We start from the raw sequence: 15,187 nt of genomic DNA on the forward strand, positions 1-15,187 counted from the left end.
CCACTTTAATGCATTTTATAGTTTTATTAGTTCATCATAAGTTTATTAACCTCTTTAAAACTTCTATGCGAGAGCTCCTCTGAGCCTGGGACAATTTCCCAAAGAACAAAAAAAGATCTTTTATCTTACCACGATCACATTTCTTGATCTTTTTTATTCTCTCTGCCTGTTTCATCATAATACAGATGAAATGGATTATTCTTTAATAATAAAAGATTTCCTGGTTTTACTACTTTCTATTATAATGACTGGACTTAAATCTGAAACATATACCAAAAGCCTAATATGTACAACATGAAGAAATGATATGACGCAACGCACCAGATCCAGGTTGTTAAGTAGCCACTGAAGGGTCCATCCTGTGTTCAGTCGATTGCTGTTAACCGCCTCTCAAGCTAAACATCCGCACATGCCAGTGGATGCTGCCCATTGTTGCCCAGACAAAGCAAACTCTGCCCCTAAGTGTTATTCTCTACCGAGCCGTCTCTGTCACCGATCTGTGTGGTGGTCCTCCAGCTCGCCGGTGCATCGCTCTCAGCATCCCCCGATGACCCGCGTCCTTCCTGCTTGCTGAACATGCCCAACCGCCCCATCCTGTCCCAGCTCCACCGAATGAAACAGACTGAGGGTAGCATCCCCTCCTCTCTCCCCTCACCATCTATCTCTTTCTTTCACTCTGTGTCTCCCACGATGGAACTTGGATTCTGGGCGTAGAGGCAGACAGACAGATCTTTGTGGTGCTATCTTCCCCCCTCCAGACTGCGACACAGTCCAGTCACTGTGTGGAGGCCATATTGGGCACCCCTGTCCCCTTCCCCTGACTGGTCATTCCTTACACCCACTTACACTCTTGCTGGGCCATAACAGAATAGCCACTATTGTCTTTTTGCTTAGGGCAGCATGGCACCAGTTAGGACCAGTCAGCAACACTGGAGCCATTATCTGTGAGCTCCATGACATAAGAATGAACTGAGCTTTGGTGATAACTGTGGCATGCAATGAGTTCCACCTACACCCTCATGTTTACCACAAATATTCATAATTCTGACGGAACAATGAGAGAAAAGAAACTCTTAAAGACTATATTAAGCATTTGTTAACTTTCACATTGTCTCTGGCACCACGTTTGGTTTGTGTGCACGCTGCAATGACATTTGTAAGGTATAGTGGGGTATCTGTATATATATATGTAGGAGTATATATACTGTATGAGGGTGGATGTGAAATAATAGATTGAATTTTTCCTTAACATGTAAATGTTTACTCACAACAATGCAAAAGAAGCTGTAGCAGCATATGTTTGGTTGTCTTTGTATTATTCTACTAATACTAGATCTCTTTGTTCATGCATCCATGCACTCTTTATGAATTCATTTATTCCCAGGCCTTTCAGCCCTTGATTTAACCATCACGACTACGTTTCTAACCCTAACCTAATTCTAATCTTAACCCTAAACCTAAAAGTTGTCAATTTCATGACATTTTAATCAGTCAATTGATCCAAAACTTTCACAAAGGTAGCCCTATGCATGTCAATATAAGCTCGATTGTGTTTGGTCCTGTGTCCAAACACAATTGCTCAGAATAAGAACAGAAAAATATGCTCACAGAGTGCTTGAAATGAAAAAAACCCACATTACTGAGCTAAGATCTGAGATCCTATTTATAAGTTAATTTCATTTGACAGCACTGACCGGCCCTTACTAAGATGCTGAGCATGTTGATAAGAATGCATCAGGCTCAAAAACCCCAGCAGCCGGGAAGCCTTTAGCGAGATGCACGTTGGCAAAATCAATCATGGCCAAATGGAATTCCCATTATCCCCTAACAGTCCAGTGCATCATGGTTCACTCTCTGCAGGTGCTGAGCTGTAGTGCTGTCCTTGGATAATCATTTAAAGCCAATTATGACGTTTAACCATCCTTTTTGTTTGGCTACAGACGACAGAGCAGCGAGACTGTTCTATAAGTATGAGATAAATAAGGATCATTTTGAGCTGTGAATCATGTAACTGTGCCGAGGCCAGCGATGAAAGAAGCGGGAAATGAGTAGAACATCTCCCTTTTTTTGCTTCAATTCCTCATTGTGTTTTTATGTGTGTGTGGAGTTGTTCTCATGTGTAATATGAGTGGGTGTGAGCTCCATTAGTCGTTACAGTGCAGCCTGCAATGCACAACAGCTGCATCAGGGCGGGTCCTTGAAACTGGGCTCTGGTCTGAGCCAAGCTCTCGCAATACTGGTGTCTCATTAGGAACTCCACTTATTCACACAGTCCAAGCACAGCCCCACAGCGCTGCAGGATGACAGAAGAGATGGGAATATTGGCTGAAATCCTCCTGCTTCAGCCCTCAGGAATTATCAGACATTAGAAATCTGAGACTCACACCGGCACGGTGTTGAAAGTAACGTCAGGAGCTTTCATTCTTGGAGCCCCTTCATTCGCTTCCTCAGTCATTTTGTGGCAGTCACTGCTCTTCCTTTGTAGTTTTTTCATGCTTTTTCTTTGTTTTTGTAATTAAATGTTCTTCTTCTCTCTTTCTTTCTTTCTTTTATAGTTTTAATATTTTATCCTCATGAAAAAGCTTTTTAAACTGCGTTTGTAGGAAGATATACAGATAAGTTTGAAGTTGAAGTAGAGACGTTAGAGTAAAATGAGACCTGTTCTTGATGAAATGGCAGCAAATAACTGAAAACTAAAATTATGAGAAACGTGAGAAACATGAAATGGAGCGAGACGGATCATTTTCTTTACCTCATTTCCCTTAAAAACAAATACCCCAAATGATGTCACTGGGTGAGGCAGTCCTCAAGGTGCAGTAATGAATCCCCGACTGCCACTACAATACAAACCATATGGCTCCTATTATTTACAGAAGAAAAAACGCCTGCTTTAAAGGATCAGGTTCCAAAATCATAGGAAATAAGTAAGAGAATGTTTTCTAACGCGCACAACCTTGTATACAAATGAATTTGGTTTTAATTGCCAAAGTTTTGCTTTTGATGCCATGAAACCAAATCTGCCTGTCTAGATCATAGACTGTATATAAAAGATGTTGGAAACTGTGATCAGGAACGTCTTTGAAACCAGGTGTGACCAGGATCTACCTGATAAAAGAGCGACACTGCACGATCAGACCATAACAACTTGTCAATCACACGGCTAACGGGGACCACAATTTACAAAAAGCACATCTTGTTGAACTCAGAAAGCCTTGAAATGAGTGATTAACATAAAAACTCTTGAGGAAAGTGTTTGCTGAAGTCCTTTCCTGCAGGTCCAAGCGATAACCTCTGGGGGCTGAAAAAGTCTGCCAACAAAGAAGTGCCAAAAACTGCAGCTCCTTCAGTGGCTGTTTGAGTCACTCTCCATGGACTCCTGTGATAAAACGCATTACAGCATTAAAAGCAGGTTTACAGCCTGGTAGTAAAACACAGTTTTGTCTGCAGACCCTTTCCTCCCCCATATCAACCGTGCTGTGGGTAAACAGCTTTCAGAACCTATCCCCTGGCATGCCAGCAAGGCCTAAGTTTACGTGTGTGACCACTTTGTGTAGCTGAACGGAGGCAGTGAAGTGGAACAAAACCACAGGTGACACTACGCTACTATGTCCATCTATTTTTTTCTGTAAGTAAAAATTGACCTGACTTTTCAGACCCGGGTTGCTTCCATCTATCATTAAAGGTATATTGTGTAGGCATCATAAAGAATAAGAAACAGAATTCTTCCTTATTAAAATAAAATTACCCTTCAGGGTTTTATTTTTTCATTCGACTACATTCAGACGTGAAACCGAGCAAACATTTACATTTCAGTGTATTTGTGCTTTGTTGCAGACCTGCGTTTGCGTGGGCTCGATCCACAAAGTCTCACCACACTCCAGTGCCATAAGTTTATCAGGCAGCATCAGCCCATTAACACACAACAAGGACCATTGTCACATACGAGCAAAAAGGAGAAAGAAAGCATCAGAGTGAGAGGGGAGAATTCTCACTGGGGTTTTGTGCTCTTGCATGCCTCACATACCAACAAACAGCAGTGTAGGCTGGCCGCCTGGACATTATTATACAACAGGCAGATGTTTGTGGGAGAGAGTGAAAGCTAAAGAGCACAGAGTTCATTCTGTAGGGACCTGCAGCGAGGGATTGTGGGATAGGTGGAGATCCAGCTGACTGAGGCCAGCGTAAGGGTGGTGTTCACTCCAGGGACAAACGTTGACGAATGCCAGACACACTAGTCTCCTCCATCTTATGTTACTCTCGCACCCTTGATATGCACTTGAATGTGTTATGTTCTGGTACTTTTACTAAACTCCTGAAAGCTTTGCATCAGTTTGTAAATGACTGCACGCATAAATGACTAACCAATGATTAAAAATTGTCACAAGTGAAATTAGGATTGGATATTCTTTAAACTCTGGTTCATTTCACATCGTGCCTTCCAACAGCAGAGAAAAAGCACAAATCACTTTAAAGTTGATCAGTGGATTTCTGAGATTTACTCTGTGAGAAAACAGCAAAGGAAAATGGAAGGACCCTGTTTAACTGCTTCTCCTTTTTCAGAATCAGAATCAGAAGACTTTATTTATCCCCAAGGGGCAATTAACAAACAACAAAGTGACTGAAAGGTGAATAAATAACTGTAAGTGACTAAAAGTGAATAAAGTGTCGGTAGTATAAGAAGAGTGTGGAGTAGTTTATGTTTATGGGTGTGGGAAATGTTCTTATCGGCTGGAGTTAAAAAGCAGAGTGGCTGAGGGGACAGAGGTGGCGCTCCTCCTCCTCTCAGTCCTGCAGGAAATGCATCGGAGGCGTCGCCCAGAGGGGAGCCATTGAAATGCGGGGTGAAGAATGTGAGAGCGGTTGTTGATGATTTTGGCTGCCTGTCTAAGAGCCTGTTGGCTGAAAACCTGCCAGAGTTCTGACAGGTAGGCCAATGATTTTAGAGCACACTGATGCCGTGTGCTGCAGTCTGTTCCTGTATGAAGGCTGAGGGAGTGGAACCAGCAGCTGATGGAGGTCATGATGCTTTCCAGGAAGGCGTAGTAAAAAGTCATCATGATGGGTGTGCTGACTCCAAAGGAGTTGAGTTTCCTAAGGAGGTATAGCTGTTGGTGGCACCTCCTGAGAATCTCTCTGTGTTGGCAGAGAATTTCAGGAGGTTGTCAAAGATGGTTCCCAGGTGTTTGTACTCCTCAACTACCTCCACTGGCTTCCCGTGGATGGTGGTGGTGACTGAAGCAGCCAGATCCTTGTGCCTACTGGAGAATTCACCACCATCTCTTTGGTTTTGCTCACGTTCAGTTCAAGTTGGAGCTGTCACACCACTCTACAAACTCCTGCAGAGTGGGCCCGTGGTGTTGTGAGGGGCCTGACAGCAGTGACAGGAGATCTGTCGTCAGCATATTTAACCAGGTGACAGTTGGGCTGTGTGGATCTGCAGTCATCGGTGTAGAGGATGAAGAGCAGGGGGGAGAGCACACAGCCCTGGGGGGAGCCAGTGGAGGTGGAACAGAGACCGGAGAGAGAGCTGTTGACCCGAACTTTCTGAGTCCTGTTGGTCAAAAAGTCCAATATCCACAGGATCAGCTGATCATCCAGGTGAAATCGGGTGGAAAGTTTAGAGGCTGGGATATGAGGCTGCAGAGTGTTGAACGCTGATGAGAAACCAGCAAAAAGAAATCTGGCGGAGGAGTCAGGGAGCTCCAGATGTTTGTGAATGGAGTCCAAGATGAAGATTTTTGCATCATCGACACCTCTGCGTGCACGGTAAGCAAACTGGAGTGGGTCCATCAGGGGCCATTTGCTCTTACCATGTGCTGTTTTATGATCTTCTCCATGGCCTTCATCACCAGGGAGGTGAGGGCCACAGGACGAAGATCATTCAGAGACTTTGGGTTGTTTCTTTTGGGGATGGGGATGACTGGAGTGTTTCCACAGCTGGGGGACGGTGTGACTGTCAGCTGAGTGTTGAAATAGAGTCCGGAACACACTTCCTAGTTGCCCTGCAAAGGGCCTCAGAACTCGACTGCTGATGTTGTCAGGGCCGGGTGAGCTCCTCTCCCTGGTCCTCCTGAGGGCTCTCACCACGTCCTCAGCCCTGAAGCTGAGTACAGAGCTGCCAGGTTTGAGTGAGGATCTGGACTCCTCAAGCTGGGACATGTTGTCCGTCTCAAACCTGGAGTAGAAAGCGTTGAGGTCGTCAGGGAGGGAGGAGGGGTTGCTGCCCTCCACCTGGTGACCACAGTATTCACAGAGGCCATGGTTTTGAGGCCCTGCCAGGCTGAGTGGAGGTCCCCTGTGGTGAATTTTTTTTCAAGTGTGTTTTTATACTCTAGTTTAGCAGTTTTTATGGTTTTTATTTATCTTGACCTCCCTGTTGACCTCCTTTTTGTCAGTGCAGAGCCGGTGAAGAAAATCCTGAAAAAGGATTGTTTTTTTTACACCTTTACAGATCCCTGTATGTTTTTTTTAACCATGTCACTCGCTGGTTTGCTGGCTCCCATTTTGAAGCCTTTTTGGCCGTCATCATCGTGCATCTGACTGAACTAATAGTAGGCCCGCCCTAAATCATGGCCTGCTTTATTGTCCTTTTTGACAGTAATGGGAACCATAATTTAAAATGGTGGAACTGAAACCATGAACTCATCAGGAAGGTGTTTAGCTGGGTTGTTTTCTTATTGACTTCTACACAGTCACACCTATTCTCCAACTGCCTCCTTACTGGCCACTAGAGAGAGTGTCCAAGTAAAGCCCTTCTGCACTGACTTCACTCTTCAGCCTCTTTGAAAATGCTCCAGTTTAATTCAAAGTTCCTGCCCGCGTCTGTGTTTGGAGTACTCGTGCTTCCTTGGAAAATATGACGTTACTGTTTGTTTACTGGAAGAACTGAAAGGAATTTCTAAAAGCTGAAGAACTCCACTCTACTTGGACCTTTTTTGTGTTATATATATATATATATATATTATAATATATATATATATAATATATAATATATATATATATATATATATTATATATATAATATATATATATTAGTTTTTTATAGCTGGTGGTATAAAAAAAAAGAGTCCAGAATAAATGGGGTCATATGGAGCCCAAAATATAACATTCATGGTTAAACAAATTCTTTTTTCCCAGCAATATTCCATATATTTTATTCAATATCATGAGACGGGTTGAAAGTGAGAGGGGGCTTGAGAATAGAAATGAGCACTACTTCTAATGTGCAGGGAGAAGAGCATGGTTAATGACTGGTTTTATTACGTCATCAAGCTTGTTTTGATTCAGTCAGCACTTTAAATAGAACACGTGTGAGTAGAAAATAAAGTCTTTATAGGAAAAATTTTAAATAGCAAATCATATCTGCTCAACTCTGTGGGCATTTTTTAAAACACCGAACAGTGATGATAAACTGCTTAATTTTAATTTTGCTAAAAAAATAACCTTTATTTGTACAGGTAGTTCACTGTAAACTGGATTCAAACATAGAAAACAAAGGAAGTTAACATGCAGTGTTAACTTTAAAAACTCGTGGATTGGGAAGTCCTCGTTACACCCCGTGGAAACAAAATTTAAAAGTAAAAAATCCAAAAGGTCAAGTAACAAAACTGTTCTTTAAACTGCAAGTGTTGCTGGAGCTTTGACCTGCACAGAGGGATTTGTAGGAAAAGAAGTTCCTCTTTGTATTAGTAATGCCATGGCACCACAAGCCACATCCACCCTTTTGATTTGAGGCATGAAGTAAGCAGCAGCAGAGAAATTAGTTGTAGCAGCGTCCTGATTGCAGTCACCTTCAACCACAACAGCCAGCTGCTCCTGATGCACAAACAGAGGCTTCTGTTCTGCACTGTGCTTCTTAATGTTTGTTGGAGTTATTGCTTGGAAACGAGTGCCATAGCACGAGTATTTTGTAAAGAAAAAACACAGCTGAGTAATCAGCATGCAAACAAACATTAACATGTTTTATTTCGTTCAGAAATGGAATCAACACTAGATTTCCTAAAAGTAAAATAAAGATAAAAATTGTTCTTTTTTGAATCCAGAGAAGTTATTTTAACTATTTAGCTTAATTTACCTCCTGTTATCGAGCACTAAACATGCTGTAGTTTAAAGATGGCAGTCTAGGTCAACCCACTTTGACCAAACAGACTGAAATATTTTCCAATTTTCCAATCCGATCCAGTCGAATGGAGTCTTTGCCAGGCCGATTCTGGCCCCTGGGTCTTATGTTTGATACCCTTGCATTAGGTGAATTGCAGGGAAATTTTGGTCCAGCTGATTGGCTCCAGCCCTGGCTCAGCTAAACTGAGCTGAACTCACCTGATCGAGCTGGTTGCTTGGCGACTGGCAGGGACACCTCAGTGAGCGGCAGGATGTAGACGTCAGGACTACCCTGGGAGGCCGGCGAGGCCAAGGTGGACATGTCTGCATGGTACTCCTCCCCGTCCACATTCTTGAATTCCTGCAACACGCCAGGAAACATGCACAAAAGGTCAAAGGTCAAGCTAATGAAGAGTCTGCTCCCACATGAAAAAAAAGAAAATTCAAAACTGTAAAACGGTGCGGAGTAAAATTTCAATAATTATGCAACTTCAAACTTAAACAGCATTTAATTTGAGAGTCAGCTCCTTAAAATGCAACTCGCACATTAGAAGTGAAAATTCTCCAGAGACTTCCGCCGTTTTGTAATTTGAGGAAAATATTCATGATGGAAACTTGCTGTGTGTTAATGCATGTTAAATCAAAGCATGGAGGGTTCTTTCATACCAATGAAAACACTGCAGCTTTTGGCCCTGTGCATTTATATTACAATGATGTCAGTGGGAGCTGACAAGTCTTCCACATTAAATGATGAGCAGACTCCTAAATCTATTAAAGAAACAACAACTTTATAACTTAAACTTTTTCTCAACTTCATTATTCAACCTGAGTTCAATTAACTACCATTTTTATAACATTATGGGAACCTACTGAAACTACCTCACACCTGTACCCATCAGACCATGTGTTGTCAAAATATAGCTCATGGCTTATTACAGCCTATGAGTGCAACAAGAAACATTACCGTTGTAGTCGTCGCAGCAGACTGAACCTTAATCTGAACAAACACAGCTGCTGTCAAGAAATGGAACAGCATCACCTCACTAATGATTCATGATTTAAACTTTTATTTTTCAGTCATTATCAGCCCATTCCTTGTGCCTAACCATTTCAGGAAGAATGTCGGTCTTGGTGGTTTCTTCCTGTTAAAACCTTTCTTCCAAGAAAGCTTGTCTAAGAGAGTTCAGGCTGAAAAATAAAGGTGCTCATACCAAATATTGACTGACAAGCTCCTTTATATTAAAATATAAAGAACAATATAAAGCTCAAGACTTTCGCACCTTTAACTTTGTAGCTTTGCACTACAAACTCTTCCATGCTGGATTGCATCATACAGTTCAATCAGGCTGCTGTAGGCCTGTGAGAGGGGAGGGGCCAGGGCGATCCTCCGTTATCATCACTGACCCTCAACAACAGAAAACAGAGATTTTTGTTGTTTTTGTTTGCACTAACCCTGATTATTGTGGCACTGATGTATGGTTATGTAGAAAGTTGATGATATTTTGGCACAAGCACTGAAGCAGAGCTGAGATAAACTGAAACAAGCTGTCCTGGCTCGGTTCTGCATTTCTGTGAGCTGTTTGTAAAACTGTTGGAGAGTCGCAGTGTAAACAAAGCCAGTCTGGAATGTCCAGAGATTATTAGCTCTAAGATTACATGTATCTCAATCCTCTTCTGAGATAAGCTTGATGACTTGTGCGTTTTGGAAACATGTAGAGGACAGACTGGAGACGAGAGCTTCGCTGTCTTACTTTCACTCCACAAAAAAATGGTTTTCTTTAAATTAAATTTTCATGCAAAATTGACAATGAACATATTTATTAAACACTAAGGCACAAAGGGGGTCTTTTAGCGTGATTTACTACCAATTTAGACAATCCCTCTGCTTCACAGGCCCTAAACAGCAGCAGGCAGAGTGATCAATGCATCTGCGAGTGGATTAGGGAGGTTGGTGTCACACCCACATCCCTGGCAAGACAGATCCTTTAACATGGTTAAAGATCAAATTGAACTTGAAAGAAGCTGAAAACAAGAGATGAGTAAGGTAACTTGTTTTAAATTGTTAACAAAGAAAAAACAAAGAAAAACTGTGCCCACATTTGTAAAAATGTTGTATGAATGAACATAGTGAAGACTCTATAATACTAACTATACTAAAAATCAACTTGCACTCTAAACCACTATTGAGAAATGTGAAGAATAAATGCTGTACTACAAACTAACAACAAAGATAGAAAAAAAAAGGGCTTCTTTCTCTGCCAGGGCTGAACAATTTTGCACAACAGCTGCAAAGCTGAATTTCGTGAAACTTGGTGGAGAGGCGTGGCATCGTCAAAGGAAAAAGCCATCAAATTCTGGAGCAGATTCACATTTTTTAAATATTAGCTCACTTTGGCTGTTGATATTCTTTTGAATGTTGCATAAAAAAGGTCACAGGTCTTGTTTCTAATTCAATAAAAAAAATGCATTTAGGAGCTGGTGAAAGCCTCCGTCTGCTGAACGTAGTCACACATCGATGAAGCAATGAACGAGGAGGGGAGGGAGGTGGTCTCAAACACACACACACACACACACACACACACACACACACACACACACACACACACACACACCGGATGTCAGAATAAAATCTCTCAGATGGGAGCTGGAAAGCAGCGGTGTCCCATCGCTGGAAAAAACTGACCTTCTGCGGCCCTCTGAAACACCCACACAAACACATGCACGCATAAACACCTCCATCTCACGCCTCATCCTGTCTGTCCCCCAAGAAAGTGGGTGCGCACACACACACACACACACACACACACACACACACACACACACACACATATTAGTGCACCCCCCCCCCCTTCTTCAGATCCAAATCATCACACGGCCCTGCTCGCCCTGCTATTCAACATGTGGTTTCACTCTCCACACTTTCCACACTGTCACTGCAGACTTGCGCACACACACGCATACACATACAACAGCATTTACACAACACCATAAGCATCCCATTCTGTGAGTTCTGCAGTCAAAGTGTTTAATCTATGGCTGCAAAAAATGTGTACTTTTCATTATTGTGCACAAATTTTGTCCTGTAATGAGTCCAAAATCTAAAGGTTCTGCAATCGTATGAAACAGATAAAAGCAGCACACAATTTCCACCATGCTTTATAGAAATGTCATCTTTGCTTGACTCATGAAAAAATCAAAACTAATAAAAGGGGAAAAATCTTAACAACAAATGCATTTGTTGTTAAGATAAAGAAAACCTCTCAACATCTTTGGATTTACTTTGCAAAATGTCTGTTTCCAATATTTACTTTAAACTTTCCTTCTTAGTAACAATAAATAAATTCTCTGCAACATCATCTGCAAGCTTACCTCTCCCAAAAATCTGCAGGTGAAGATGACATCCCAAATGCCCTCAAATTTGGGTTACAGCATCTCAACCTCTTTTTTCCCCCTACATACACACTGAGTGCCCCCCCGCCCCACTTCACGGCTCCCATTGGTTGAGGGCAGCAGGATGATGGCAGTGGCAGGAAGAGCGGCTGCAGCAAAAGGCTTCATCACGCTGCACTGAGAGTTTCACTGTTGCTCCACAGAGAAGAAGGAAGACAAAGGTTTGCAGCTTGACCACTGAGTGTCCCTGGGATTACTGGGGATGGAGGGAGAACCAGAAAGGGGGGGGGGGGACACAGAGGAAGAGGGAGGAGCAGTATCTCCCAGTTCACAAGTGGGACTGAACTTATGGTTATCTCATGAGGGGAGAGGGGAGAAACTGAGCCCCCAGAAAAATGTGTGAGAGAGAAAAATACAAGTGGGAGGAGGAGGAGGGATGAAGGGTGAGGGAGTAGAGGTGGGGGGATGGGGGGTATTCACATACTATATGTGTGACATCACTCGCTCTCTTCCTTTCTCTACTAAAATCCAGAGAACATCTGCGGGGCAGTCCCCTTCTCCACAAAACCAAGAAAAAAAACAGCCAGATGTATTTTTTATTAACACAACGCTTGTAAGGACATTTCTTTCACTGCTTTTCTCTCTGCCTTTTAACCTTTGACCTCACCGACCTTAGTCTACACTTAAGTTGACTAGCTCTATAACTTATTTAGGTTTTCTAAAAATTCCCTTGCTGTGGATCATGTTCCATGTGCCGACTGTATGTGTGAAACTTGCCTGTGGGCTTCCTCCGACAGTCTAAACAAAAACGCTTGTTAGATTAACTGGTTTGATGACGTTGGCTGTGGATGTGAAGCAGATCGAGGGATTAAAGGGCGCTGAGGTATTGAAGCTGTACATTAAGAACAGAAAAGCAGAGGAACTATTCATGGTCGAGCGACCTTAAGCTGTATAACTGAGAGACTTTCACTATGAAAACTGTTTGAGTCAAACACTGCTGCTGTTTTAATAGACTGGTATACAGCAAATTAAGATATTTAGGAAGCAGGTTTACTGTTATTATTATTACATTTTTATTGCTTCTTTTTGTGGCTCAGTTTAGATTTTGCTTCATACTTGTCTGATACAGCTCTTTTGACAGGAATCAAATTATCTATGTAACATGTGTGTGATGAGATGATAACAAACAGCTTAAGCAGACCAAATCTCCTAAATTCGACTCTCACCTCCCCGCTACTGTCTGCAAAACACAGAGACCTTTTCGCTCTTGTCCCCCCTCCTCAAAGTGTTTTTTCCTATCTCTAAAAATCCCCCTTCCTTCTCTGGGAGAAGCTGTGTCTAATTCCAGATGAGGCCCCGAGGCCGGATGCACTGCAGGCTCATGGGTATGCCCTTCCTCACGCCCTTGCGCCCTCTCACTTCCCTCTCTTTCCACTCCTCTCAACAGGTTTTTGAAGTGGGTGGTCCAACCAGCCAAAGACAAAAACCAGACATGAGGCACATCATATATATTCACTAGGAATCAGTTTTTGTAACATACAGCCTGACAACCCATCATGCATTTAGTGCTGAAGAAAGAACAGGATGTTATGCAATATGACTAGAAACATTGCTGCAATCAGACATTCCTGATCCAGAGTGAGAGGAAGTGGTGAAAAAAAAGGAGATGAGAAGAGACCTAAAGGCGAACATGTCTCATTATTAAAACAATCTTACATGTCCCTGCCTCTGTGAGGAAAGGTTATCTGGCAGGCCTAATCACACTCATTCAACAGCTTCACAGTAGCATAAATGATTCTGCAATTTCCTCTAAAGCGCCTTGAATTATATTAATTCCTTACATAATGATGCAACATAAATTAATAAAGTAAAGAATTAATCATTAATATGGAGCACAGTAGAGGCTTGCTGTGGGAGACCAAAGAGAATGCCGTATTAACAAAGCAAAGAAATTAATTATTTTTTAAAAATATTTGTTTTCTTGTGAAAAAAAAAATATATAAAAACTTTTGCACCCACATTTTGAAAAAGGTGCAAATAGGATATTTTAGAATTTTTTGCATAAGTGTTAGTTAATGCTAACATGCTAAACCTGGACTGTGAACATGCTATTAGGTGAAAGGAAATGATTACCAAGTAATTTTTAGCCAATGAGAAGAAGCCATGTCTTCACTAATCATGGTGATGTCAGTGTAATGCTACAGTCACAGTAGAGAAAACAGGGTCCAGTCTGTTTAATGTGCTCGGTAAAAATTGCAAATCTGTTTCCATTTATTGTAAATCTGACTTATATCAAACAGGAATTTAAATTAACTGCTTACATTCAGAGTCCAGCCAGAGCCTGGACTGGACTCCAGGTAGGTGATGTAGGTGCTGTAGGACAGCAAGTTAACTAAAACATTACATACTTTCTTGGCAACCTTGCTTTCATATAGGAACCAGTATAAAACCAGTTGCCAACTAGTTGAGCCGAGTCTGCAGACAAGTTGCCCTTGTTGGCAAAGACTGGCTCAGATTGATCGCTCCATGTTTGGCAATCTATGTGTTTATAAACTGGATGACATTATTTGCAAATCATGTCAGTCTGTCTGAGAGCGACTGCAGTCAGTTGACTGTTTGTAGACAGGCTGCCTCTCACCAGGTGACCTGTGGAATCCCCTTACAATCAAAAGAGGTGGAGGGTCTTGCCTGCTCCACTTCTGGGAGAACAGCTGTTCTCTGCCACTAGTTGCAGTCATAGAAAGTGAAACAATTTGCATTACTCATACGTGTATTTCTGAGTTGATGTTCATTGTTTTAAATGATCATGTGTAGAACTTAGCAGAACAGTCATGATCAAGAATCATCATCTGCCTCCACCTGACCCCATCCTAGCAATCTTCTGTGTTGCACCAACCCTCTGCACATCCTCCTTCATCTGCATCTACTGTACAAACCTCCTCTGTGTTCTCTTTTCCTCCTGCCTGGTAGCTTCATCTTCAGCATCCTTTGTCTAATCTATCCACTATCCCTCCACGACACATGTCCAATCCATTTCAGCCTTGCCTCGGTCAAAACTCATGGACTACACATAAGAGGTGGTGAGAATGACGATGAATGCAAGTACTCTGCTGGCTAACTTTGGACCCTGATTGCATGGATTTTAATGTGGCATGAACCAACCACTAAGCATTGCTGCTGACCAAGTAGACTATCCCCTCTCCCCCACCCCCATTTCAAATAGGAAGTGAACTTCCTGATGAGTCGTGGCAGAGCACTGCTGGTTGGCTGTTAGGTGAGATGTTTTAAGGCATGTCCAGCTGGGAGGAGACAGTGGGCAGATCCGAGAGTTTAACTTAGTTTCAAACAGTTTCCATTGTGGATTTTGTTATTTTCTATTTAATTTTCTGTTAAATGTTTAAGTCTATCTTACAGTTTTCAGTTAAATAACAACCTCCCTCTGTTTCTTGTTATTTTCTTGCTGGTGAGAAGGCCAGAGGAAAAATACAGAGATGAAGGCACCTGCTATGACCTGTGAGTGCACATACTGCAGATTTTCATTCAAACCCTGATTGTAAACAACCATATACTTGTTTACAGCACAGCTGCAAAAGGATACTCAGCTCACAATAAAACAGAATAACTGCAGACAAGGGCAGATATTCAAGTATTTTTGTGGTCATGCACACATACACACCATCTTCCTTGTTCCTTGTCC

At 42.2% G+C, this 15,187-nt stretch overlaps 1 protein-coding gene across 4 annotated transcripts in view; it reads right to left on the reverse strand.

Annotated features, from left to right (window-relative positions):
- aatkb (apoptosis-associated tyrosine kinase b) overlaps positions 1–15,187 on the reverse strand; it is a 69,881-nt gene that overhangs the window by 16,370 nt on the left and 38,324 nt on the right. For 2 of the 4 annotated variants that reach the window (XM_005913849.2, XM_005913850.3), the window contains exon 3: positions 8,320–8,461. In XM_005913849.2, the coding sequence (XP_005913911.1) occupies positions 8,320–8,461 (142 nt within the window). Of the gene's footprint in view, positions 1–321; positions 6,922–8,319; positions 8,462–11,469; positions 11,745–15,187 lie in introns of those variants that run through there. The other 2 variants (XM_042222904.1, XM_042222905.1) reach the window with 2 other exon arrangements.

The sequence above is a fragment of the Haplochromis burtoni genome, unplaced genomic scaffold (genome assembly GCF_018398535.1).
Source record: "Haplochromis burtoni strain Fernald_Lab_line unplaced genomic scaffold, NCSU_Asbu1 Contig_6, whole genome shotgun sequence".
Classification (NCBI taxonomy): Eukaryota; Metazoa; Chordata; class Actinopteri; order Cichliformes; family Cichlidae; genus Haplochromis; species Haplochromis burtoni.